Here is a 25,348-nt window from a genome sequence, read left to right as displayed (position 1 = left end):
TGTATGAGGGTGTCGTGGCCCCAAATCCTTCTCATGAGCCTCCAATACTCGTCGTTTCAAAGTCTCAGCTTCTTCGAATTTCCCTCGGCGCTCTAGCACAGTAGACAAATTGCCTATGCTGATCTGCGTATCTGGGTGCTGTACACCTAGCTCTTTCTCCCTTCCTTCTAGCGCTTTCCGGTGAAGCTTCTCTGCCTCCGAGTACTTCCCCTGATAGCTCAGCACCAACGCTAGAAGGTTAACACTATCTAGTGTTAATCGATCATCTTCTCCATACACTCTTTCTCTAGCCTTAAGTGCCTTTGCTGCTATGTCTTGTCCTGTCTTATACCTCCCTATCATCCACATATACCACGCAGCATTTGTAAGAATCTGAGCCCAGTCCTTTACGGACTCGTCAGTCACCGGCTCAGCGTTATACAACGATTCAACGTGCGGAAGCAGTTGCTGGCACTTCGCCCAGTTCTTAAACTCGCCGGTAGGCAGCTCTCGTGCCATTAATTGTACGAATTGTTGCTTCCACCACTCCGCATCGCTAAACGACGACAGCCAGACTTGTGTGCAGAACTGTACCAGGGCGTGCATCTCACACGCGTCAGTCTCGGGTGTCACAGCAACAAGGGAGTAAGCTTGTAAGGTATCAAAGTCTTCGTCGAATTTATTGTTAGCCTCGTCCTCGCAGCCTGATTTTGCCACTATCCTACTGGCTGTCCTATTATGCCTTCGAAGTATTGACTCTGGAATTCCTTGCGGGTTAAAGAAGCTCATAAGCGACAGCAAGTCTGTAGCAGAAGGCCTTTCTTCACGAATACGCTCAAACGACATCTGCCACGTCGTTACTACCGAGTTAGATGCACTGTCGTCCCTACGGATATCGCCTGTATCCCAATTTAGGAGATTTTCTCTCTTGTTGTTGTTTCTACGAAACTCGTCGAGGTACTTAGAGATCGTCATTCGAGCTCGCCGGTTGATGTATGCAGCGGCCTGGGTGATTGCAAGAGGGATATAATCGAGAGCACATAGCAGATCAATTGCGTCGTCGGTTAACGCGTCCTGCAGCTTGTTCCGGAGGAGCTGTAGGCCTTGGGTCTCGTTAATTGCCCGTACCTCCTTGATATTCTTGTAGCCTCCTGCTAGTCTGGCTGCTGCATCCTTGTTCCTAGAAGTGATCAGGATCGATCCGTTCCGGCTTTGCGGGAGGTAAGCCGCCAGCGATGCCGGCGGGCTTCTCGACGGCTCGTCTTTCTTACCGTCTCGCGACGGGAAGAAGGTCTCGAGGTTATCGACGTTGTCCAGGATCATCGTCCATTGGCCGTTTGTCTCCTCGCACAGCCAGTTGCGGACCAGCCGTAAAATGTCGGCCTTCGGATTCTCTCGCCCTGGAAGCTCCAGCCGGTCTGCAATGTCTCTGTACGCTTCTTCGAACCGGGCCTTAGTGCTGGCGTGCACCCAGTAGACGGACGTTTGCGGCGATGTATCGCGGATCTCGTGGCAGTATCGGATGGCTATTTGCGACTTTCTACCAGCTGTTAGCCTGCTAACGCAATAAGCGGACATTGACATACCCTACGCCGCCTAGACCGACGAGCGCGGCGCGAGCGCCCGATCTTGCACACTTGTCGTGGATCCACGCTAGAGTATCAGGCCGGTCGACGAAGTCTGGGTCTGGGGCGAACGGGACGGCGGAGAAAGGCTTGCGTTTTCGGCTCGGCTCGTCTGTGCGCTGGTTTAAGCATAGATAATAGATATTAGACAGTCATGAACCCCATGGTGCGCTCACTTGAAATAATGAAGTTCGTCGTCCCGCCAGCCGCAGTGGTCGTCCCGGCAATGACGGTGTCACCATGAATGCCACCAGTAAATTCACTCGTTTGCTGCATGCTTTGACTCGGATGACTCAGATACGAGGCAGGCGAGGTGCTTCTTATGGACATCTATTCGCACTCAAAGTAGCAGTTAAGGAGGGACCGGACGCCCACAGTACTACGTATGGCGCCTCGCCGTTTTATCATTTATCAGTCCAGTCTTCGGAGCTCATCAAAGTTGAGGCTGTGCCGGAATATTATCGGCCCGATACCAGTCGTTACAGCGCTCTCCAGTCTCCAATCGAGTTTATAGTCCATGCGTGCACCATGAAGCCGCACAGCGCACCCGCACTCCGCAGGCCCGCAGCCCGTAGGCCGTAGCCCGCTCCCCGCTGGCCGCTAGCCGCTAGAGTCTCGGAGTGAAAGGCCCCACATGCTTTGGGGCGGAGTTGACTCCGTCGAACATAGCTTCCGATGGAGAGCATGATTGCATTTTGTCCTCTACCTTCTTTCCAACTCAGCAATTTACGAAGTTGCAAGCTGTCTCGACCGGTTTCATTCAATATATGGAGTTCTTGAAGCGGTTGAAGGGCAAAGGAGGTGCCCAGGCTGCTCTTGCTGAACCCCCAACAGATGAGCTATTCTCAACGGTTGGAGAATATGGCCTTCAAACGTTATCCGAGAACGCTGATGATATTATCGAGTAAGCGATCTAGCATACCTCATTAACTCCGCCAACCAGCAAAACCAGCATCGTTTTCGTCCACGGTTTAACCGGCAATCGCGAATCGACTTGGACCGACAGGACCGCCAACGTGTTCTGGCCAAAGGATCTACTCGCAAAAGATCTCCCAAAGGCGCGAGTCATCACGTTTGGGTACGATGCCGATATCGTTCGAGGATTGAGCACGGCCGGAAACGGCACACTGAGAGACCATGGGAAAGCTTTAGCTGAGGATCTGGCTATGCGGAGGAAAAGGACAGATTCTGTAAGACTCGTTGCGGCGCAAATTAAACCAATAGCTCTAGCAACGCAAGAGTGTCGTCCCGGCACACATACCCGTCATTTACGATCTTTGAATGTGATGCATGTCGAAAGAGCTGAAAAGAGCTGAAAAGAGCTGTCGCCGAAGTAGCCGATATATATCGTTGGAAGGCCGTTAGCAAACACTGACTCAAGTAACAGAACCTTCGCCCCCTGATCTTCGTTGCGCACAGCCTTGGTGGATTGGTTGCTGAGCAGGCGAGTCACCCTCCAAGATATTCACCAGCCGCCAGTTCATTAATACCCCAGTGCAGGCACTTCTTGTCTCACGCGGCTCGGCTGAACAGCATGCTAAGGACTTGCTTGAAAGCACCGTAGCGATTGCGTTCATGGGTACTCCACACCTCGGGTCGAATCTTGCAAATTGGGGGCATCCAATCTCGAAACTTTCAAATCTGCTGCGCAAAACCAACTCCGAGATTGTAGGAGTCTTGCAGCCAGGCTCTGAGATGCTCGCCGCGGTCCAACAAGAGTTCCATACCATGCTTGACGACCGAAGCAGAAACGACAGCAAATATATCAATATCTTTTGCTTTTATGAGGAAGTCGGATACCCTGGGCTCGGCGAGGTATGCCACTCCTCCAATATCTTCTGCAACCGAATTCTAGTCCTAAGCTCTTGCAGATAGTACCAAAGCAATCAGCGATCCTCACGGCGTATCCAAACAATGGCATCCATGCAACCCACACAGGGATGACAAAGTTCAAGACTTCTATGGACGCCGGCTATGTGCGAGTACATGATCGGCTTTGGCTCTGGTATAATACGGTTGAAGAGAGTCAAGATTCATGGAAGGAAAAGAAGGATGCCGCGAAAAGGCAACACCAGCAGCTTCTTCAACCTGCTAGCGTCAATGAGAGCGGTCGCGGAGAGGCTGCGAACATCGGGTCTGTTTTTAACGGTCCCGTTTCTGCCCACACGATGATTTCTGGAACTCAAGTCACTGGCGGAACGGCTAATTTTGATCTCCGTGGATGAACAGGGTGCGGCCAGTAGTAGGTGGTAACTTCCATGATTCTTCTATATATTTTTCAATCATGCAAGTAGTGATTATGGCACCTCATGTACGCGACGACCTCGGCGCTGGCTTGGCGATTAAAGGCAGCATGGCTCACCAGGCACGACCAGATCAAGCTACAGATGGCTCAGTTTCAGGTTCATGCGCGACACGCCAAAGCATAGAGAGACCCTGTTGGCACTAAGTTTGGATTGTTGTCTCGCTACGGAGTACGCGCGTGACATTCGGGAAGCTACCTTCCTCGCCCATCGGTTTTGGCTGATATGTTAACGGACTGTCTTTCCCAACCGCTGCTGTCGTGGGGTGCAACCACGATGGCGAGCCCTTTTCTTTACCAAGTCCTCATTCCTTCTGGCGCCCTCGGCCGGTCCGATCTCGATACCCTGCAGGCGTACTCTCTCATAACAGCGACGGCGGAGAAGCTTCACCGGCGAGCGCTGGAAGGGAGGGAGAAGGAGCTTGGAATGGACCATCCTGATACACTAACTTCCGTCTACTGCCTTGCCTATCTTTTACACAAGCGCAGCCGATATAAGGAGGCGTCCGAGCTCTACCAGAGAGCATCCAACGGCTACAAGCAGAAGCTCGGTTCTCAGCACCCGACAACTATTGCGTGTCTGAATCACTTTACAGCTATGCAACAAGAGGCAAAGGAGAAAAGACAAGGACCAAGCAGGACAGCAGTTGACAATGATAATGAGGAGCTTAGAGAGATACCCACCGAGGGTGCTAGTACTCTGCGTAGCAGCGAGGCTATGCCTGAGCAAGCCAGCAGCGGCTTGAAGAGCAAAAGAGGCTCATTTTACATGCGCTTTAAAGGGAGGATGCATAGAAAAGATCTATAGAATAGAGATATGACTCTGTTCTATTACTGATATAGTTTCCTAAGTGACATGCTGTACTGTGAAGAATAAATCATGATTTGATGGATCTAAGGCATCAATTGTTCACAGATGACGGTTGTCTTGCACTGACTGTGCCATGATTTGCGACATCTTCATTTCTACTCATTCATGTTAATAATAATGATTAAAAGTCAGGTCTTCTTTGAGTTGCGAAACTGTTTGGACCTTGTACTGCCCATCCATTAGGTTTGGGGTTTGGGTAGTTGGCCTCAACTATTGGCTACTGGCGATTTGAAGCTTGACAAGATGTTTCTGGAAGCGCTTCGCCGCAGCCACGCGACACGGACGGGGATCTCCAATGCTCAACGATTGGTTCGGCTTCAGTTCGCCTTCTCCTCCCTGCCATCACGTATCGACCATTCAAGTAGGAGATCTGTGAAACATTGAGACGGATCTGGTGACCACTCTCGGTTGGACAGTGTTGCAGCCATCCCGGTGATTGAACGGATGACAACTATTGTGACAATGGGGTTTAGGCACTTAGTAGGCGTTCAATATTAGGCCGAATACGATGCACAGGAGATAGACATGATAATTCTTAGTTAGAACTTAGAAGGCCGAACTTAGAACACTCCAGGTCGATGAATTTCTACATAGTAAAACACAGCATCAACTGAAGGATGACGTCGATAGTGGCGGCATCAAAACAGGGAACGAACTAGAAAGGCTCTGCTGCAAATCGACTGTGGCGCCGGCGGCGGCTTCCCCAGACCCCGGCTACAAAACCGTCGTCTACCCAACGTCGAATTCATTCAAATCTTTGGGCGACTTCTCGACAACGAATCTGCAGCTGTGCTTTCGCCACCTCCAAGTCGTCCCCTTGCGATGTCGTGAACCACGCGCCCACCAGCTTCGAGATACCAGCAACAGCCCATCGAGGCCTTCGCTTCGACAGCGGCTGTCGCTGGGGTTGCTCGGAGGTGGTGGTGCGTTTGGGGAAGACTCAGTTCCTGCTGCGGGTTGCTAAAACTCGCGCAGGAGGATAAATACCGTCGCAAGACACGGCGGGTCGAACGCTCGAGGCCAACCACTGCGACTTCAAACGATCAATCAAGACATGAAGTCGCAAGCTCGATCGCTTTGACTCGGCCGTTCAAGTCCTGTCTGGTGGAACAAGGAAAACGACTGGATGCCAGTCACTTGTTGCATCTCCGCCAGGCGCCTATTGTGGGGAGCACCCTGCGGCTCCTAGAGCCTCATCGTGTACCCAGAATAGAGCCGTGGTTTGACTGGTGGTCCCTTGAAACGGTTCTGCCATGGCGACCTCTTTGTTTCAGTGGCCGTCGCGAGGCCGCTGACTTGGTCGTGTCTTTATTTGGTATGTCAGTCCTTTTATTGTCTTGTCAACGCCCTTCACTTCACTTTGAGTCTCTCTATTGTCCTCGCCCTCCCACTTCTCAATTGCATATGCATGTGTGAACGAGTTTCTTTTGTTCTTTAAGTCGAGTCTCATTCACGTGTCTATTCATGAACAATAACTTGTGCTTGTTAATACATCCTGTTAATTCCTGACTGGCCTGGTGTCCTATTGTTCCATCTCTAGGTGTTCTTTGGTGAACACTTTTGGCAATTGAGAGACCATATACAAGATTCATCACACACACACCACTTCCACACTTTGCAAAACCTCTGACTCTTTCTTCTTCCTTTCCCTTTTCACTTTCCGTTACTGCTTCCCTCTTAATACACAACTGCCGCCGGCGGCCTGCTAAGACTATTTTCTGCAAGCAGAACCTCATTTCTTTGCGATCCCTCAACCATGTCTTCCGCCGAGAAGAACCAACAGCAAACCTTTCCGGCCATACCTCCATCTCTCTCCGCTGGCGATCATGAGATGCGAGACTACTACGCCCCACAAGATGCGCCACGACCGACTCCGAACCAAACACCATACCTCACCCCATATCTGGGCCTGCAAGCAAGGCTTTCTCAGGTCTGGATCAACCGATGGACTATCCTACTAATCCTCGTTCTCATTCGCACCCTCCTCGCGATCGGATCTATCGACGATGGGCTTGACTCTGCCCGTCGCCAAGCACTCTCTGCATGCACAAGCGTGGAGACCGTCGGCAGCTCCATGGCTTCGATGCCCCATTACATGTCGAAAGGAGTCAACAAAATGACTGCAAGCGGCATCGAAAAATCCGTGAATGCCCTCATGTCCATGGTCACGATGACCGTCACCGGTGTTGAAGAACTTGTCGTGTTCGTCATCGGCATGCTGACCAACACCTACCTCTGCCTTATCACCCTAGTTGTAACTGGCAGCCTGCGTGCCGCTACCGCACTGATCAAGGAGGTCCAGGAATTTATGAACGAGAGCCTAGGAAAATTAGGTGATAGCTTGTCCGATGCTACCCAGGGTTTTGAGGATCTCCTGAACGGGTTCCTCAGCAAAATCCAGGGCATTCCGCTCATTGGAAATACCGTAACAGAAAAGCCTGAACTCAATCTGGACCAGCAAATCGCCGATGTGCGGAATCTCAAACTACCGGGAGATCTCACCAATGAACTCGACCGGCTGAACGCCGCGATTCCCACGTTTGACGATGTCAAGAACTTCACCGAAACTGCGATTCGATTCCCGTTCGAACAGCTCAAAAAAGTCATCAAGGACAACATGGGTACCTACGCCTTCGATGGTTCCTTGTTGCCGGTCGCAGCCAAAGAAAAACTGAGCTTCTGTACTGACAACAACGACATCAACGACTTCTTCGACGGCCTTGTGCGGATCGAATCCATTGCTAAGAAGGTCTTCCTTGGAGTACTCATCACTGCTGCAATCCTTGCCTGCGTTCCGATGGCATGGCGAGAAATCCAGAAGTGGAGACAAATGAAAGAGCGGGCCGAACGACTACAAAAAGAAGCAGTTGACCCCATGGATGCTGTGTACATGGCATCTCGACCCTACACTTCTCAGTTTGGCCTATGGCTAGCAAGCAAGACAAGCTCTCGCCGCCATCAGACCCTAGTCCGCTGGTGTGTTGCCTACCCAACCACGACTCCAGCACTCTTTGTCCTTTCTCTCGGTCTTGCAGGCCTGTTCGCTTGCTTGTGCCAATACATCCTCCTCAAATCTCTCGAGAGACAGGTTCCCGGCCTAACTGCTCAAGTTGGCGCCTTCACAAATAAAGTGGTCGGCTCGTTGAACAACGCGTCCCTACAATGGTCTGTTGGCACCAACGCGGCGATCCGGAACGAGAGCGATCATCTCAACCAAGAGCTTTTTGGGTGGGTGAAGACCTCCACGGATGCAGTCAACGACACTCTGAATGTCTTTATCGACAAGACTATCGGCGCGCTCAACGATACATTTGGCGGCACGATCCTTTTCGACCCGGTCAAGGAAGTATTCAACTGCCTGATCGGACTCAAAGTTCAAGGCGTTCAGCAAGGTCTTACCTGGGTCCACGACAATGCGCACATCAACTTCCCACAGCTTGCTAACGATACGTTCTCTCTTGGAGCTCTCGCTTCGGTCTCTGACTCCAAAGACGACGACCAGCTCCTCGCCAATCCTGGCAGCGGGCACGACGATATTTCTGCGGCTGTCTTCCGCGTCACCGACAAACTTGCATCTGCCATCCGACAAGAAGCCATCATCTCGACTATGATACTCCTCGTGTGGGTCCTCATCGTCCTCATCGGTACCATCCGCACCGTCATCCTCGTCGTCCGCCACGACAAAATGCGAGGAGAGGGTGGCCAAACTTATCCAGGATGGTCCGGCGTCACCGATGGGACTCGCGCTAAACAACCTGGCGCGGCATACACGTCCGACGACACCCCCGCTCCACCCACCTACACTCGAGATCTCAAGGACGTCGGCGTTAACCCCTATGCTCCATACACATTGGAGTCCCGCGAATTCCCGCGCCACCCGAACGATAGCCCGTACACCTCCGATAATACGTCCGAGACGCGCAACACGCGCGCAATATTCGACACCATCGGCGAGAAATTTCTACGGGTCCCGGTCGGGCGTGGGACGACGTCGCGGAGCTTGACACGGAAAAGCGTGCAGGGAGAGCGAGAAGGATGGGTGTGATGAACGACCACGTTCAGATTTTGCTTTCAATAGGATAGTTCCACAAACATTATGCGGTTGATTTTGATTTTTTGCCTTTCCCTGCGATATATACCCCACAGATCTGCGCGTCATTTCAAGTCGAGCTTGCATATGCCTGATATCTGGGTTGCTGAGGTTTTCATTTTGCTGAGAACGGCCGTGGGATTGACGGCTCCGGCCTCTTCCACGCCGTATGGTCCCTTTGCGTTTTCGGAGGCTTATTGCGTTATGTTGCTGCATCTTGCGCGTTGTGCGTTGGACGCGTTTCCCATTTCCGCGGGCTCGCTCTGGAGCACGGCGACCCGGCCCACCTTTCTCCTCGGACGCGTCGCCCCAACCCCCCCTCTCCAAAGCCTGCCCCAGAAATCCTGAGACCCCTCCGCGGTATGTCTACGGTACTCCTCGCCCTTTCCATCCCGCGACCTACCGCACTGACCCTCGCCCTCCCGTCGACCCATCCTTTCCTGTTTCCCTTTCCGCGTGAGCATCTCCGCGGAAACTGGACAACCGCAACGGATGCGCGTCCAGGAGGCGTCGCGTCGGTGCGCTCGCCGGACTTATTGGGTGTGATCGCTCGCTCCACCGTCCATAACCTTGCCTCCAGCACTGCTCACCTGCGATTGTATCTTCGGACCCTGGCGCGGCGGTGCGAACGGAGGGCTCGGCGGATGGTGTTTTTCCGAGTTTGATAACAAGCGTACGAGGAAGATGAGCTGTGTATAGTTGATGCAAGGCGTCCCCGTCCCTAGGATTGGGGGTTGGCTCATCTGTTATTTTCTTTGAAGATATGCTCGGTGGTGTGGTCTAGCGTTGCAGATGCGACGAGCTGCACTGTGCCGACGGATTTTTTTTCTTGTACATACATGGATGTGATCCTTGACTTTGGGAGGATGGTTCGATTTAGTCAAGCACTATTATCATGCTCCAGATTGTCGATTTGTCGGAAGGGGAAGAAGGGGCTCCTTAACTTGACAAGCTACATATACTGAGCAATAGAAAGCTTCTTCCCAAACTAAATTTTGCCTATTATGCAGTGCTGGTGGTTTTCCGGAGAATGTCCTGTCAACTAATCGACAACTTAATAGCTCCAATCGAATATCCCCGACCTGAGAACCAGGAACTCAGCGCATTATGAAAAATTCGTTAGTTTTTGCAGGAGGTCTTTGTCCCTTTACCCAAATTCTAGATAAGCGCCCGTATTGTTGTTGTAGTGAAGTCGGTGATTACAATTCAGTTGAATCAATGAGAGGGAGGTCACGCAAGCAAGGGGACTTAGCCGCGTAGAGGATAGTGCCTTGAATAAACCGTATTGAGGGACATTCTAGTAGAATCACGGCCAAGGCTTCCTCAGTTAACGTCTAGATCTCTTTGAAGATTGACACCAACTTGACCCGAAAGTCGATGAACTGGACGATATCGCTCCCCAAGGGCGAATCGTGGAGGTAGTCACCGGGCGTACGGAGTATTGTACAACCACACCTCGTCAATAAACATTATTATGATCAACACGATTGCGCCACCCGGCCGTTACTGCCTTGAACTCCCTTGCTCCCGCTGAGCGTATGCAAGAAGTCAAGAACGCAGACGAGAGTCTACCATTGGTTGGGATGGGGCTTCATTGCCACTACGGCGGTTTAAGGTATGTACGTTGGCTATGCTTGGGTACAAGAGGACAAGCAGGTCTCTGTAGTGGTTCATTGCCATACGGTGGTTCAGATGATCAATTCCAGAGGTTTAGTCTGCAATTGTTGGAGAAGAATGTGGGGTTGGGAATGAAAAGGAGAAGATCGCCATGGATGCGACGTCAGTCGATCTTCCACGCGTCACTATTGGTCTCTCCGGGCAACCGGGCAGTGACTCATACAACCTCATGGTTGACTTCATCCTTCTTCCAGAGGCGGGCGGTGCCAAAGCATAGAAGACGAAGCACTCCATCGGTCGTATGTATCCAGGTTTCTGGTTTTTGATATCTCGGAAAATACTATATTTATCCGCATCCTTGGCCATTCCGCCAATGACTACGAGGCTCAAACCCCAGTATCGGTATCGTATCATCGGACCGACCCCTTTGCGTCGAAGTGCATGCCATTCAGGATATTAAGGAATGCTTTTACGAGCCAAATGTCGTGTTACTGCCTGTTAAATGCCGTGGGTTCTTTCCGATACCAAAGGAGATACTGGCTGTTGACCGATCAACCTCATATTGTTGATCGTTCCCCAACACGAAGTGATCGCCCCCAGGCTGAGCATTCTTTCTCTGCCTTACCGGGATCAAACACGAGTTCACATCGTATAGTACCACAAATCCACAGTTAAGTGTTTCAATGTCATCGAAGAATTTGGGGAACTGGAATGGATTAAAGATCAAAATAGAATCATTTTGAGAAATTCGATCGTCTTTAAAATTTTAGCGTCCGAGTTGTGGGCCTATCTGAAATGATATCGGTGGCTCGATAGCAGTATAAAGACTCGCCTTGGTTTGACCATTTGACAATAGAAAGTCTTCAGTAGATCAAGTCAATACAATCTTATCATCGTCAGGTCGTCAGTTTTCTATCTATCACAATGCGGTCCATGTCAGTCACTCGTGTTGCCGTGGTGCTCCTTGGTACCCTTTCGTCTCTCCTTCCTCTGGCCATCGCCAACCCTGTCCTTGCGCCTCGAGCCTCAGTGCCTGGCCCTCCTAAGGACCCACCGCTCCCATCGGGTGACGGGTCCGGCGAATATAACACCATATGGCTCTGCGGTCCAAACGATTACAAAGTTAGAGCGCTCCTTGAAGGCGGAGTGCTAGCGTTCGCCGCGAAAGGCTGGGTATGGTCTCCGAGACCCTATTCTTAGGCTCCTTACTAACGATATGAACAGTGCCAAGCGTCTCGAGCCATGAACCATTATCTTCTTGACAACGGCAAGGACCTAAACGAGAACGTTGCAAACATGATGGAAGACACCCCCGCGTTCAAGAAAGCCGTCCATGCTCTTGCTGAGAAGGAGGCGAAGGACGCCGTCGATTTCATCGGCCCCTGGGTGACCAAGACGTTCAACAGCGGTTGGAAGGTCTGGCACGCGTGGAACAAAGAGAAGAACGAAGCCCATAACCTGGACTGGTACTACGCGCTGGGCGAATACAGCTACGCGGTCACCGGCGTCCTCACCAACGGAGGCACCGGAAAAGTCAAGCTGGAATGGAAAGCGCACATCTTCGACCGATACAACTGGGATAACTCCGGCAAGAAGCAGTCATTCGGTCCCATCTCGGTGACCCATAAGGAGATCGGTCACTTGCATAAATGCGGCGGCGCGCGAGAATATGTGGTCCGAGGATCGAGCAAGGAACAGGTGGTGAATAACTACAATTCGAAGAAGCCACTCCCGGCTGTGGACACGAGTGGCTCGTCATCGTGCTGGTGGCAGCCAGCAAAGGAATGAAACATTACGTCTCCAGAATTTAGGATACGAACTTGATGTTGGACGAATCTTTTCTCGCATTATTAAACGGCATGTATGATCTGACGGAATTAGGTATCAACATGAACGGTCTTGTTGCATATTTCGATGTCTTTGGTGGTGGGAACGTCGGGTTTTGCTGAGCCATTATAGTGTGCTCTTCGTTCTGCTATCCTGAGGAGAACCATGTGGATATATACCGTCCACGGGCCACCATGGCTCCTCGTCTTAGTAGATATAATCGTAGTACTTAGCCCAAGTAAGACACCATCAAATATAACATGACAGGCAGATACACTGAGGTGAACAACTGAAGCATTGGGTGAAAGTTGAGGAGTTGATATTGTCGACTGGTATGTATATAAATTACACTAAAGAGTAATACGAGCCATTAATACAGCCGGCTAGACCATTAATGTGAACCTGGCTCGCCTGGCCCACTTTAATTTTCGACGAGGTTCGCCATCACAGAATGAAGATTCGATCTCAACCCATGCCTGATGATTGACCTTTTCCCACATTCAATTTAACCATGGCCGAAGAGGAGGGACAAGAACATGGCGCGCTGCGTCTAGGAAAGCCTACGAAATCACCCACCGCGCTCCTGAGCCCCCAGGAGATTGCGAGGAAGAAGCAGGTTGCGGAAGCTCAGCTCAAATATGGCAGAGGCAAAGCGGTGCAAACTCGCAATATCCGAGACAAGAAACTGCGGTCGAACCTCCGAGCGCTCGAGAAGAAGTACCGCGACGCTGCGGTCCGAGCGAAAGATGCCGAAATTCTCTTGGAGAACAACTCGGGGGTCCTGGAACCCGAAACCGAATTGGAGAGGACGTACAAAGTCCGCCAGGATGACATTCGAGAGAGTGTTGCAGAAGAAACGGCACGAAAGGGATTTGAACTCCGGTTAGAAGAACTTGGCCCGTACAAGGCCGAGTACACAAGAAATGGCAGGCATCTATTACTTGCTGGGCGCAAAGGGCATATTGCGACCATGGACTGGAGAGACGGAAAGCTAGGCTGTGAACTGCATCTCAATGAGACAGTGAGGGATGCTAAATGGCTGCATAACAATCAGTTCTTTGCAGTGGCGCAAAAGAAATACGTCCACATCTACGATTCGGCTGGTGTGGAGCTGCATAAACTGCAGAAACATATCGAAGTGACGAATATGGAGTTTCTACCCTACCATTTCTTGCTAGCGACAATAGTGAGTACCCGAGCCGATCTATGTGAGGATCTCTTGCTGACGACAGATGCAGGGAAATGCAGGATACCTCAAATATCAGGACACATCAACCGGCCAACTTGTCGCCGAGCACGCCACGAAGCAAGGCTCACCTACCGCCTTTGCGCAAAACCCTCACAATGCGGTCATACATGTCGGACACCAGAACGGGCAGGTCAGTCTCTGGTCCCCGAACTCCAGCACACCTCTCGTGAAGCTTTTGGCGCATCGTGGTCCTGTACGGGATATGGCTATTGATCGGGAAGGGCGATACATGGTGTCGACAGGGCAGGACATGCGCATGGCGGTCTGGGACATCCGGACGATGAAAGAAGTGAACAACTACTTCCTGCGGCAGCCTGGTTCAAGCGTTGCGATTAGTGACAGAGGGTCGACGGCAGTTGGGTGGGGCACACAGACGACGGTGTGGAATGGGCTGTTCAACAAACATGTCAAGGACCAGGTTAAGGTGCAGAGTCCTTACATGCACTGGGGAGGCGATGGTTACCACATCGAACGTGTGCAGTGGTGTCCATTTGAGGATATACTAGGCGTGAGCCACAACAAGGGGTTCGCTAGTATCCTCGTCCCCGGCGCCGGTGAGCCGAACTTCGACGCGTTGGAGGCGAACCCGTACGAAACCACGAAGCAGCGGCAAGAAGGCGAGGTGAAGTCCTTGCTCAACAAGCTCCAGCCCGGCATGATCTCTCTGGACCCGAATTTCATCGGGAACTTGGATCTGGCGTCGCACGAGACGAGGAAGCAGGAAGCCGACCTCGATCGGAGAGAGGGAGACGCGGTGGAAAAGATGAAGAATAGAGGGAGAGGGAGGAACAGCGCCTTGAGGAAATTCTTAAGGAAGAGCGGGAACAAGAACGTCATCGATGAGAAGAGGGTGAGGGTTGAGGCGGCGTTCAAGGCACAGAGCAAAAAGGAAATGGAGAGGGTGAAGAGACAGCAAGAGGAATATGGGCCGGCTCTCGCCAGGTTTGCACGAAAGGAAGGTTGAGAACCTGTCGAGATTGCGGTTCTTCATTTTTAAAAGGCTTGGTTCTCGTCCAAGTCGTCATGGGGATGTCCGAATCAGCGGCAAGTAAAACATGGTTTTCAAACGGATCATCGATATGGGGAAGTCTCCCATCCGCAGCTGCCGTTCGAACAGCTTCGTCTTGGACGTGGAGTCGAGCATTGTGGTGCGACGGATGGCATGGGCCAGAATACTCTGGCGCTATGGGGTTGATATCTCAAGGCAAAGCAGCTTAATACAACCGGCACTACCATACTGTCCGAATGAAACGGAGAGATCAGGACTACGACTTCACGCTTGTCTCGTGGTATCAGAATTGTAACTCAATAGCAAGACTCGATTCTGGTATGATACAGATATCTATAGAAGTAACCAACGGGTGCCCTAAGTGCTCCGCCGATGTTCATCTAGATTGACTTATTGATCGAGACGAGACGGGAAGGTGCCGTTATCTGCAGAAATGTATAAGTCAACCTGGTAAATCCACATCCGGAAGCGAAACTCACCACGCTGGTCATCCCATCGCTCGGTCCAGGAGCTGGGGCAGAGGGTTCGGTAAGCGACTTTGAACTGTAGCTGTCGTCAGATATTTGTCGCAGACTTGGTGTCGGAAGGCCATTAATGTGCCGGATGACGCACCTGAAGGCATGGCTTGAAGTCCTCGCCCTTTGCCAGGACGCACTTGTGGTAATCGACATAGTTTTGCCAGCAGTGCTTGGTCCTGTTGTGGATGGATCAGTATATCGCGTTGTCGAGGATTCTGTAGCTGATACGTACTGGTTCATGTTCGGGAACCGGGCGTCGAAGCCTGTGGAATTCATCGCTTAGTCTCACTTCTCATACACCTTCCGATATCCTTTCGCATTGAGGGCTCGGCGACATGGTCGTATATCTCTTACCAGCTGCTCTGGAGTTAGCTAACCGCGCCGGCAAGAAGCATCTCTGCCATGGGATGATTTCGAAGTACCTGTGACAAACTTGAACGGCTTGGTGACGCGCTCATCTTCGCTAGCGTCCGACATGGCGACGGGATCAAGAACTGGATTCTCGACGGTTGGGGATATGGACACAGGTCAATTGACGGATGGCGCTTGGTCGCTTGCGGATGCTGAAGCTCTTCTGTAGTGAGGTGAGGTTTACGATCCAAGTTCCCACGAGTTGGTGACCTGATAATCTTGGCAGGCGCTAGCACCGATTGGTCGAAACAGTTCAGCAATCAGCGGTTGGAACCGCGGCAGCAATTGATAGACAGTGAGGTTCGTCAAGAGAATATGCCACAGTCTGTTACGGGTTAGTGCTATCAATTATCTTACCTTCAAATATCAACGTATTTCAACACTCTGTTGCCCTTCGTTTGCTGTCGGTTGGCGAAAACAAGGATCACGTGACATACCGGGAGCTCGCGAGCTTCCCTCATCCTGACGTCTCAGCTTCTTTCTCTTTGGCACCACCTCACATATCTGGATTCTCGTCGCCTGGATTGACCTCTGGAGTTCTCGAACTTAACCGTCCAACCAATTCATCTCCGCTCCTTCATCCGGCTTCCAGTCGACCTTCAATTACACCATGCAGGCTACGCGAGCGCTGAGGATGCTGCCCACGAAGGCACTCCGCATCCAACCAACCCGGGTTTCCATGATCCAGCCCTCGCGCAGGGCGATGGGACCGGTTCCTGTATGTTTTTGGTGGAGGCGATTGGTATGGTTTCAATGCTGACAGGTCATTTTAGAAAGAGGATCAAAGCGGTACGGTGGCCCCGACCTGAACATTTTGTCATCAGAAGTATATGTTGGCGGATGCTGATGCCCTTGGTGTAGCACATACCATCTCGCAGCGTATTCGCACGCTCAAGAAGATCCCACCGGAGTTGATTCCCCTTGGTGAGTGTCCCTTCATGACGGATGACGGTGGGAGAGCAACACGCTAACCTTGGAATGATAAACAGGTGTCGTCCTTGCGTATGTCCCCCAGAGTAACTTATAAAGGCCAATATCTCACCTTCACACAGTGTCGCACTTGGTGCCGCCGGCTACTCATTGGGCAACAAGCTTGTAAGCGACAAGACCCTTCGTCTGTCTCGACAGGGACCGGCTGGACAATAGATGGTAAACAATGGAAACCATACTCTCAGTGTGCTATATATTTGGGTCGCAACAAGGAAGCCTTCTGCGCCTTCTGCACCTAGTGCTAAACAATGTTGTAAATATTCTTATTCCTTCGGAATCAGAACCCGCTTGACCTGAAACTCCCACTGAATGCTTGCATTTATTGCTGACTGAGGCATGATCGGGGATATCAAATCATGCTTGCTTCGGCCCTGCGACGTCCAGCCCTTCTAAACCTTGCATCGGATCCATTGGCCCTTCCTCTGCTGCCCCTCTTGCATCCTGCACGGCCAACCTATCTTCATCGCTGACGGCATTTTTTGCAAGCCAGCCTTCCTGAGCGGGGGTAAGTTGGAGTCCAAGCTATGAGTGAGAAGGATAGGGGAAGCGCAAAATTCGGCGATGCCAACAGCCGAAACCACCGTTGAAAAAGGATTGAACATACCTGTTCCCAAATCGCCGTCTTGCTCCCGAGTCCTTCATTCTGCTCCTTTTGAGGCTTGGCCGGTGCCACTTTGATAACTCGTCCGTAGAGCTCGCTCTTATCCATATTATCGATTGCCTCTCGTGCATCTTCCGCGCTCTCAAACTCCACGTATCCAAAGCCACGGTGCGGATCTTTGTTTGACGGTAGCTCTGGTTTGGGGAGGGTGATGTCGACTATGTCACCGAAGGGAACGAAGGCTGCATGGAGTGTTTGCGTCGTGACGCCGAGGTCGAGACCACCGACGTACACGGTGGCCTTCAGTCGAGCTGCATCCGACATTAATATTGATCGATACCTGGATGTTGACTGCGGATATTCGATGTTGAAATGCCGTCCGTAAAGAATTGTGAGATTTGATATCACGTGAAACCATCGAGAAGTTAAGTCGTTAGGTTGACCTGAAATTGCTAATTTCGTAATAAATTACGAAAAGTCGCAGTATTAATAAGCTATAGTGTGTATATCTGGTTCGCTAGGACGCCAAGACCCATAGCTCCCTGTCCGCTCTGTCCCAGTTCAATTCAAGGTCATCGTGTCCTCAATAACAACATCATAATAGCTGCCGACTCCCCGATCCTTCATACACCATCCGAGGGCCTTCTACTCTGTCATATTACCAACTCGTGGACATTCCTGTGTCATTCTTGTGGATGGTGTGGTCTCGGAGTCCACCAACGTAATCTTTTCCATCGCGATTCCTTGTTCCCCTCCATATCCCGCCAGCGATATGGTGCGTCTTCGAGAAATCCCCCGGACAGCTACGTTCGCCTGGTCTCCGGGCCCAGCGAATCCCCAAATCGCGACCGGTACTCGAGCCGGCGCGGTTGATGCCGACTTCTCAAATGAAACGGTGCTGGAGTTGTGGGACCTAGCTCTCGACGATGCTGACCAGAAGGGGGAGCTCAGCCCGGTTGGGAAGATCAATACGGACTCCAGGTATGTGACTACTCTGGCGTTTCTGCGTGTGCAGTGGCTCATATACTCTCTATTGCAGATTCCATGATATCGCATGGGGTCAGCCAAGCGAAGCTCACCCCCGAGGACTGATTGCAGGAGCGCTTGAGAATGGATCATTGGATCTTTGGGATGCGGAAAAGCTCCAGAACGGCTCGAGGTACGATGGATGAAATCCAAATATACTGCCGCAACCAATATCTTACTCCCTGTAGCAACGCCTTCGTATCGCGGGCCTCGAAACATTCAGGGCCCATTAAGACCCTGCAATTCAATCCATTCCGACCCGAGCTCCTTGCCACAGCTGGTGCGAAAGGAGAGGTGTTCCTCACCGACGTGAACAATGCCGCCAACTCTACCAAATTGAGCACCGCAACCGGCCGTGCTGATGATTTCGACGCGCTGGATTGGAACAAAAATGTCCCCCATATCCTGGCAACCGGAAGCAGCGGAGGATATGTTACAATCTGGGACGTGAAAGCCAAGAAAGAGAACATGACGTTGATGATCCCCGGGCGGAAGCCAGTCAGCGCTGTTGCATGGGATCCCACCAATCCGACGAAACTCCTTACTGCGATACCAAGTGACCAGGAGCCCGTAATCCTGGTGTGGGACCTTCGAAACTCGAACGCTGGACCGGAGCGTCAATTGAGGGCCCATGATCAAGGAGTACTGTCAGTTTCCTGGTGTCTTCAGGATCCGGATTTGCTTCTGTCCTGTGGTAAAGACCACCGGACAATTTGCTGGAACCCTCACACCGGCGACGTACTTGGCGAGTTCCCCGTCGTGACTAATTGGACCTTCGAGACCAAGTTCCATCCGCATAACCCTAATATCTTGGCCACGGCAGCATTCGATGGCAAGATAGCGGTTCAGACGATCCAGAATACCAACTTCGATAAGGAGAAGGCGGCCCAAGAAGCTAATCTGAATGTCGATGCGGCGGACTTTTTTGCCAGTGCCCAGTCACAGCTACAAGGGGTTCCTTTCTCCCTTCCTAAAGCTCCAAAGTGGCTTGAGCGACCTGTAGGCGCGTCATTCGGATTTGGTGGCAAGCTGGTTAGATTTGCCCCGTCGAAGGGCGAGACGAGGAAGTCCACCATTAGCATTTCGACCTTTGCCGTGAGCTCCGATGTTGGCGCCGCCGGCCAAGCATTCGAAGAGGCTTTCCAAAAGGGGAACCTGGTGGAGATTTGTGAATCGAGGATCTCCGCTGCCAAATCTGAGGAAGAAAAGGCAGATTGGGCGGTTATCGAAACGCTCGTCTCCTCCAACTCCCGGCAAAAGCTGAGAGACTACCTTGGATTTTCAACGGCAAAAGAGTCAGGTGTGGATGCGGAGGATGTGCCGCAGACCAATGGCCAAAAAGCTGCCGAAGGCGAGTCCTCGTTCTTTGACGGTGCTGGGAGCGGAGACGATTTCCTCTCGAGCCTTGCCTTGTCGAAGGGAGTTAAGACGAACAATCCGTTCCAACTCTACACAGGCTCCGAGAGTGATGCCGACCGGCAAATCACTAAGGCGCTTATGTTGGGCTCGTTTGAAGAAGCAGTTGATATCTGCCTGAAGGAGGACCGAATGTCGGACGCATTCATGATCGCGGTTTGCGGAGGCCAGAAATGCATCGATAAGACCCAATCTGCATACTTCAAGCAAAAGTCGAAAGGCCCAAGTTACCTACGCCTACTCGCTTCAATCGTCGGCAAGAATCTATGGGATGTCGTCCACAACGCTAATTTGGAAAATTGGAAAGAGGTCATGGCAACCCTGTGTACATTTGCAGATGAAACTGAATTTCCGGATCTCTGTGAAGCTCTGGGGGATAGGCTCGAAGAGTCAATCCCGAACGCCAAAGACGAAGAATCACTCAGAAAGGATGCCACCTTCTGCTTCATGGCTGGCTCCAAGTTGGAGAAGGCGGTTACGAACTGGGCACAGGAATTGCAAGAGCGCGAAAAGGCTGCCCTGAAATCCGCCGAAACCGATGACAGTTTCTCGATTCATGCATACTCCCTTCAGAGCTTCATTGAAAAGGTCACCGTCTTCAGACAGGTCACCAACTACCAAGATCCGGAAACAAGCGCTACTTCGGGATGGAAACTGGCTCCCCTCTACGCAAAATATAATGAGTACGCTGATATCGCAGCGTCGCATGGGAACCTCAAGATCGCCGAGAAGTACTTGGATTTGTTACCGACCAGCTACCCCGAGGCAGAATTGGCCCGAAGTCGCGTCAAGCAAGCCACCAGAAAAGCTCCGGCTCAGCAAACCCAATCGGGAGCCTCTCGATCCCGTGTTGCGCCAACTTACCCTACGGCTCAGGCACCACTGAATACAGGAGGATACCCGCAGCCATATCAGCCTACTGGGAGTGCTGCTGCTGCTCCGCCGATGCTTTCGCAGCCTTCAAATCACTCGTACACTCCAATGGGATATCAACCACCAGGGCAAGCCATTCCTCCCCCTCAGCCATTTGGATATCAACCTCCGGGTCAACAGCAGCCTTCCGCTGTACCGCCTCCGCCGTCAAACTTCAATTCCGCATCGACAGCTCCACCCCCGCCTAGGTCATCGTCAGCGACCAATTGGAACGACACGCCTGATTTTGGAGGCAAACCCACTCCTAGACGAGGAACACCTATGAATGGCCCTCCGTCTAACACCTACACTCCCCCTGCTTATGGCCAAGCAGTCACCTCTCCGCCACCTCCAATGGGATCGCCTTTCTCGCCCCAACAAAGAGCAACCCCGCCGCTCGCTCCCCCGCCGAGAGGCCCATCACGCCTCTCATCACCGCCTACCGCAGCTCCAACAGAGTCTCTTGCATCTGATCGACCGGCGTCTTCAGCGGGGAGACAATACGCGCCCCCGACCCAACCAATGCAAACCATACCACCGCCGATGGCACCGCCGGTTGCTCGCGGTCCATCGCCCTACCAACCACCTCCATCCTCTTCCGGTTCAGCTACCCATGGAGGCCGCTACGCTCCAGCACCGAGCCCACAGCCTGCTGCTGGTGTAGGACACCCCCCTCCTCCTGGGACTGGGCCTCCTCCCCGAGGACCCACCCCCGTTGCGCCTCCGCCGAATCCCTATGCTACTATTGGAGGCGCAGGTGCCGGCGCAGGTCCCATAGCGTCTCAGCCTCCGCCTGTAACCATGGGCGCTCCAACACCTCCCGCCCAACCCCTGGCACCTCCTCCAAGAGGCCCGCCTCCAGGTGGTCCTCCACGAGCCGGCCCGCCTTCCACGTACAAGGCGACTCCGACTCCGCCGGTGGAGAGGAAGAGCTATCGTAAGTCCTAATACACTAGCGCCAAAGTCGGGATGCTAACCCCTCACAGCAGCAGGAGATCGTTCGCACATCCCGCCCCGCTCAATGCCGATCTTCGAGATTCTCAGCGCGGATATGCGACGAGTAAAATCAAAAGCTCCCGCGCAATACGAGCGGGAAGTCAACGATACGGTCAAACGGCTTGACATTCTCTTCGACCATCTCAACAACGAGGATCTGCTTAAGCCAGACACGGTTGGCGAGATGTTGGAGGTTGCAGAGGCAGTCAAGAACCGGAACTACGATGGTGCGCAGTCGATTGTTACCAATATCATGAGTCGGAAGGCGGAAGAGGGTGGGAAGTGGCTGGTAAGTTATGATTCACGTCGTAGTATAATTCATGACTCGAGGCTAATAGATTCGATGCAGGTTGGAGTCAAGCGGTTGGTGGTGATGAGTCGCAATACGCGAGATTGATTTTGAAAAAGCTCGGTTGGTGGTTTGGTAAAGCCAGCAGCTTGGCATATATACCACGCAGCGCTTCCATGTCTGTCTCGATGCTAAATCACATAGATTCCAATGCATCATCCATCCTGATCCCAGCTCTCGTCCTTGGATATCTTCCAACAGCGTATGTGGTGTGACTACAATGCTCTCCTTTCCCAGTGTTCCCAGCTGCACATTCGTCGTAGTGCCGTGAGTAGAGCCTGGCTTCATTCATATTATTTGCCATATTCCCCTAGGCTCGAGACGTCCCCAATTTCCAGTAGTCGATTCGTGCTCGATGTGTTATGAAGCTGCGTTCATTCGGTGGTATCGAAACGTTGTACTCCTCGGCTCTCGACATAGAACCCCGGATCGGGGCGCCGTAATGCCCGCATCTCCGCATTCGTGAGCGGTTTCTCGACTTCTTGCACATCCACCAGCTCCTTGACGGCCATGATTTTTCCTGCCACGTCTTGTCGAACAGGTTGATACACAGTCGCCATGCGTTTCCTGAGTCCGAGCGACTTGAGGACTCCACCGATGGGTTTCGGAAGGCCAATGGCCGACCGCATAAGCGTGATTTTGAAGTACGCCATGAGGAGGAGGTGGCAGTGGTAACGATTCGGGGATGGATTATCGTGGTGGTCGTTGGTGTTGGAGGTCTTGCAGAAGGGTGAGTGTGTTATGTGACAAACGGCGAGCAGACGGACTGCCTCAAGCAATCAAAATGTCATCCGCGCTCAACTTCACTTCCAAGTTCACTGTATTAACTTTTGGACGCCCTCAAATTCAGCACAATGGAAGGAATTGAAGATGTTGGGCCCACGGACGGCAAAGTCGCAACTTATCGCAAGATGTTCGAGCGACTGGGGCTTCGGCAATATTTCGGGCGGGAAGTAGTGCTGGAAGGAGCGACCCAAGCCGCCTACCTGGGCTCGACGCCACAAGCTCCAGCCACTCCAGCTGTCGATCCGTCTCAAGTCCCCCAGACTTCAGGAGCATCACGAAGGGCATCTTTAAATGACGATGCTTCCAATTCCTCGCCGGGGAAACCTCATGCCGAGACTCCTCCGTCCAGGGAACATGAGAACATATTCCCGTCAACGAGTCCTATCATTCAAGCCATCATGAACGATGTCGATTCCGTTGCGAGCAAGCTCGCGCCTCTGCTGCGGCATCCGGATGACCTCGACAAGATCCCGTCGCTCAAAGCCGAGTTGCAACGGAAGAAAGCAGGCGTCGATGCTCAGCTCCAGGCCGGGCTGAAAGATCAGCTGGAGGTGACGCAGACGGGCATGAACTCCATCCACGATGCGTCGCGAATCCTCCAACAGATCAAGGAGGAGATGCAGAAGGTCGACAAGATGTGCTCCGAGCAGCAGAACATGATCAAGGACTTTGGGCAGATTAATGCGGTGGCCCAGGCACACCGGAACTTCACCGCGGTGTTGCAGCTGAAGAATGATATCGAGAGTTTTGACGCCAGGCTGACGCAGCTGGAGATGCTGCTGGACGAAGACAGCCAGAATATCGAGCAACAGCCGAACCTTCTAGCAATCCATATGGAGCTTACGAAGTTGAGAGATATCAGAGATACCGCAATGGAGCAGGCGAAGGGATCCGAGAAAGCCATGGAGCTTATGAACAACCTACAACTCTCCAGCGGCATGACTTTATCCGAGACCTTTCAACGACTGGACGAAGTTATCGATGCATTCGACGAGCATCTCGGCACAGCGTGCATGAACATCATCCCTCTAGTCCAACAAGGGAACGACAGCATGGTTGTGCGGCTCGCGTTGGTCATCTCAGAGGAAGAGAAGAGTGATAATAAAGCCAAAGCTTTACAGGACGCACAGAAAGAGTACAAGGACCTGGCAAGTCGCTTCAAGTCCATCACCGCCGGGCCGAAGGAGACTCGGGGTTACAAAGAGAAGTTCCTGAAGGCCATCGAAATGTACGCGGATAACCAGATGGACGAGTCGAACGACATGTTCCAAGACGACCCCGACAAGCTTGAGAAGAGCGTGCGCTGGTTCTTCAATGACCTCAACACCGTCAAGCTAGGTATGCAGCGATTGACGCCGAAGAAGTGGAAGATATTTCAGACATATGTGCAGATCTATCACAAGCAGATGCACGATTGGCTGGTTGCGCTCATCGACAACCCGCAACTTACGCCCCCCCAGATGCTCGCGATCGTTCAGTGGGCGGACAAGTACTATACCAAGATGGAAAAGCTCGGTGTTCCTCGGGACATGATGAAGGTTCCCGTCATCGACAATCGCAGCGCCGACCTGATTCGAGAATATCGACAGCTCATCGTCAAGGCGGTGGAAGAGTGGATGGACCGCATGGTCGTCACCGACAAGAAGAACTTCCTCTCCCGCGACGAATCATCCCTCGACACCGACGAAAACGGATGTCTGCGCACCAAAACCATGGGTGACATGTGGCGCATGCTTCGCGAGCAGTTGGACGTCGCGGAGTCGAGCAAGCGGACCGATGTCGCGGAAGGGGTCGTTGAGGCGATGTTCCGCTCGCTGATTTCCCGCCAGCGCATGTGGGAGCAACTGGTCTCGTCCGAGCTGCAGAAATACCTTCAGCCAAACGCCGATCAGGAGGGACTGCAGCCACTCCAAGACTTCCTTGTCGCCATTGCCAATGACCAAATTGCTTGCATCGATGACGCGGAAGACGAGGGTGGGTCACCAAGCTACCTGACCCAATTCTCACGGGCGATAAATCCAATCGTGTCCTCTGCGTATAGCATCACCGTCACTTCTCAAACCGAAACGCTCCGGGACGGATACGTCGATCTCAGCACGCATTGTCTGAACACTTTTGCACAGGTCATCTTCTCCATCGACTTCCGCAACCTCATGTCCGAGTTCTTCACGCCCGCATGGTACTCGAAGAAGGCCATCGGTCAGGCCGTCAGCACGTTTGAGGACTACCTAAACGATTACCTTCCCGTTCTCCATCCGTCCCTCCGCGACATCCTGGTCGAAGAACTTGCCGACGAGCTTCTCATTCACTACCTCTCGTCCGTGCGGAACAAGTCGGTCAAGTTCCGGCGCTCCGATCCGTTCGTGCAGAAGATCCGCGACGATATCCTGACCGTTTTCGGATACTTCGAGAAGTTCGAGGCGTTCGAGGCCATCAAGCAGAAATGGCGAGTGGTGGATGGGTTCACTCGGCTGCTCGAGTCAGACAAGGCTCAACTGCCCGATGTGTACGCGCAGTTCAAGACGGATTATTGGGACGTCAATATGAGCTGGGTGGAAGCGGTGCTGCGAGCAAGAGATGATTTCGACCGGAGCTTGCTTAACGCTGTGAAGGCACGCGCCGGTGAAATAGAAGTGGTCCGCGGGCCCGACACTGTGATGGCCAAGGTCAAATGAACGAAACCCGATGATTCTGACAGACGATTCTTCTGGAGCGCTGTATCTGCTGATGGCGCATGAATGACGGTCTAATAGCACTAGTTACACAACGATGAA

The 25,348-nt window shown here is 52.3% G+C and overlaps 12 protein-coding genes across 12 annotated transcripts in view; 8 read left to right on the top strand and 4 right to left on the bottom strand.

Annotated features, from left to right (window-relative positions):
- P152DRAFT_483142 (TPR-like protein) overlaps nucleotides 1–1,922 on the bottom strand; it is a gene marked incomplete at its 3' end in the record, with an annotated part of 3,130 nt that extends 1,208 nt beyond the window's left edge. Inside the window, exons 1-3 of the mRNA XM_033681926.1 lie at nucleotides 1,781–1,922; nucleotides 1,566–1,716; nucleotides 1–1,519 (exon numbers count right to left, since the gene is read on the bottom strand). Of these exons, the coding sequence (XP_033532879.1) occupies nucleotides 1–1,519; nucleotides 1,566–1,716; nucleotides 1,781–1,880 (1,770 nt within the window). The 5' untranslated portion in view covers nucleotides 1,881–1,922. The remainder of the gene's footprint in view (nucleotides 1,520–1,565; nucleotides 1,717–1,780) is intronic.
- Nucleotides 1,923–2,371: 449 nt separating this feature from the next.
- Nucleotides 2,372–3,829, top strand: P152DRAFT_474853 (uncharacterized protein; the record flags this gene model as incomplete). The annotated part of the gene is made up of 5 exons (XM_033681361.1): nucleotides 2,372–2,508; nucleotides 2,548–2,794; nucleotides 2,992–3,052; nucleotides 3,100–3,419; nucleotides 3,476–3,829. The coding sequence occupies 5 exons, from the start codon at nucleotides 2,372–2,374 to the stop codon at nucleotides 3,827–3,829; spliced, it is 1,119 nt and encodes a 372-aa protein (XP_033532878.1).
- A 354-nt stretch (nucleotides 3,830–4,183) lies between these two features.
- On the top strand, nucleotides 4,184–4,714 carry P152DRAFT_474852 (uncharacterized protein; the record flags this gene model as incomplete). Its single annotated transcript, XM_033681360.1, has 1 exon — nucleotides 4,184–4,714. The coding sequence occupies one exon, from the start codon at nucleotides 4,184–4,186 to the stop codon at nucleotides 4,712–4,714; it is 531 nt and encodes a 176-aa protein (XP_033532877.1).
- A 1,666-nt stretch (nucleotides 4,715–6,380) lies between these two features.
- P152DRAFT_66512 (uncharacterized protein) lies at nucleotides 6,381–9,026 on the top strand. The gene has a single exon (XM_033683153.1). The coding sequence runs from the start codon at nucleotides 6,534–6,536 to the stop codon at nucleotides 8,820–8,822; it is 2,289 nt and encodes a 762-aa protein (XP_033532876.1). The 5' UTR covers nucleotides 6,381–6,533; the 3' UTR covers nucleotides 8,823–9,026.
- Nucleotides 9,027–11,109: 2,083 nt separating this feature from the next.
- On the top strand, nucleotides 11,110–12,520 carry P152DRAFT_66515 (uncharacterized protein). The gene is made up of 2 exons (XM_033683154.1): nucleotides 11,110–11,657; nucleotides 11,709–12,520. The coding sequence occupies exons 1-2, from the start codon at nucleotides 11,409–11,411 to the stop codon at nucleotides 12,270–12,272; spliced, it is 813 nt and encodes a 270-aa protein (XP_033532875.1). The 5' UTR covers nucleotides 11,110–11,408; the 3' UTR covers nucleotides 12,273–12,520.
- A 51-nt stretch (nucleotides 12,521–12,571) lies between these two features.
- Nucleotides 12,572–14,629, top strand: P152DRAFT_508190 (BING4CT-domain-containing protein; the record flags this gene model as incomplete). Its single annotated transcript, XM_033682573.1, has 3 exons — nucleotides 12,572–12,592; nucleotides 12,907–13,497; nucleotides 13,550–14,629. 3 exons carry the CDS (start codon nucleotides 12,572–12,574, stop codon nucleotides 14,522–14,524), a joined length of 1,587 nt encoding a protein of 528 aa, XP_033532874.1. The 3' UTR covers nucleotides 14,525–14,629.
- A 140-nt stretch (nucleotides 14,630–14,769) lies between these two features.
- Nucleotides 14,770–15,653, bottom strand: P152DRAFT_459645 (cytochrome c oxidase, subunit VIb). Its single transcript, XM_033679726.1, has 5 exons — nucleotides 15,505–15,653; nucleotides 15,320–15,351; nucleotides 15,182–15,263; nucleotides 15,049–15,112; nucleotides 14,770–14,994 (listed from the first exon to the last, which is right to left on the bottom strand). The coding sequence occupies exons 1-5, from the start codon at nucleotides 15,562–15,564 to the stop codon at nucleotides 14,960–14,962; spliced, it is 273 nt and encodes a 90-aa protein (XP_033532873.1). The 5' UTR covers nucleotides 15,565–15,653; the 3' UTR covers nucleotides 14,770–14,959.
- Nucleotides 15,654–16,027: 374 nt separating this feature from the next.
- On the top strand, nucleotides 16,028–16,790 carry P152DRAFT_459644 (uncharacterized protein). The gene is made up of 5 exons (XM_033679725.1): nucleotides 16,028–16,216; nucleotides 16,272–16,287; nucleotides 16,360–16,422; nucleotides 16,488–16,500; nucleotides 16,551–16,790. The coding sequence occupies exons 1-5, from the start codon at nucleotides 16,109–16,111 to the stop codon at nucleotides 16,642–16,644; spliced, it is 294 nt and encodes a 97-aa protein (XP_033532872.1). The 5' UTR covers nucleotides 16,028–16,108; the 3' UTR covers nucleotides 16,645–16,790.
- Nucleotides 16,791–16,842: 52 nt separating this feature from the next.
- Nucleotides 16,843–17,413, bottom strand: P152DRAFT_508189 (uncharacterized protein; the record flags this gene model as incomplete). Its single annotated transcript, XM_033682572.1, has 2 exons — nucleotides 16,843–16,983; nucleotides 17,093–17,413. The coding sequence occupies 2 exons, from the start codon at nucleotides 17,411–17,413 to the stop codon at nucleotides 16,843–16,845; spliced, it is 462 nt and encodes a 153-aa protein (XP_033532871.1).
- Nucleotides 17,414–17,644: 231 nt separating this feature from the next.
- P152DRAFT_66472 (uncharacterized protein) lies at nucleotides 17,645–21,967 on the top strand. Its single transcript, XM_033683152.1, has 5 exons — nucleotides 17,645–18,070; nucleotides 18,129–18,248; nucleotides 18,304–21,380; nucleotides 21,430–21,728; nucleotides 21,789–21,967. The coding sequence occupies exons 1-5, from the start codon at nucleotides 17,862–17,864 to the stop codon at nucleotides 21,834–21,836; spliced, it is 3,753 nt and encodes a 1,250-aa protein (XP_033532870.1). The 5' UTR covers nucleotides 17,645–17,861; the 3' UTR covers nucleotides 21,837–21,967.
- On the bottom strand, nucleotides 21,788–22,623 carry P152DRAFT_459643 (mitochondrial 54S ribosomal protein YmL33). Its single transcript, XM_033679724.1, has one exon. It carries the CDS (start codon nucleotides 22,439–22,441, stop codon nucleotides 22,163–22,165), a length of 279 nt encoding a protein of 92 aa, XP_033532869.1. The 5' UTR covers nucleotides 22,442–22,623; the 3' UTR covers nucleotides 21,788–22,162.
- Nucleotides 22,624–22,972: 349 nt separating this feature from the next.
- Nucleotides 22,973–25,249, top strand: P152DRAFT_399458 (exocyst complex component Sec6; the record flags this gene model as incomplete). Its single annotated transcript, XM_033676515.1, has 1 exon — nucleotides 22,973–25,249. One exon carries the CDS (start codon nucleotides 22,973–22,975, stop codon nucleotides 25,247–25,249), a length of 2,277 nt encoding a protein of 758 aa, XP_033532868.1.
- Nucleotides 25,250–25,348: the final 99 nt, after the last annotated feature.

The sequence above is a fragment of the Eremomyces bilateralis genome (assembly GCF_010015585.1).
Source record: "Eremomyces bilateralis CBS 781.70 unplaced genomic scaffold P152scaffold_14, whole genome shotgun sequence".
Classification (NCBI taxonomy): Eukaryota; Fungi; Ascomycota; class Dothideomycetes; order Eremomycetales; family Eremomycetaceae; genus Eremomyces; species Eremomyces bilateralis.
Note: the sequence above shows the minus strand (reverse complement) of the source record. Positions and strands in the feature narration are given on the sequence as shown.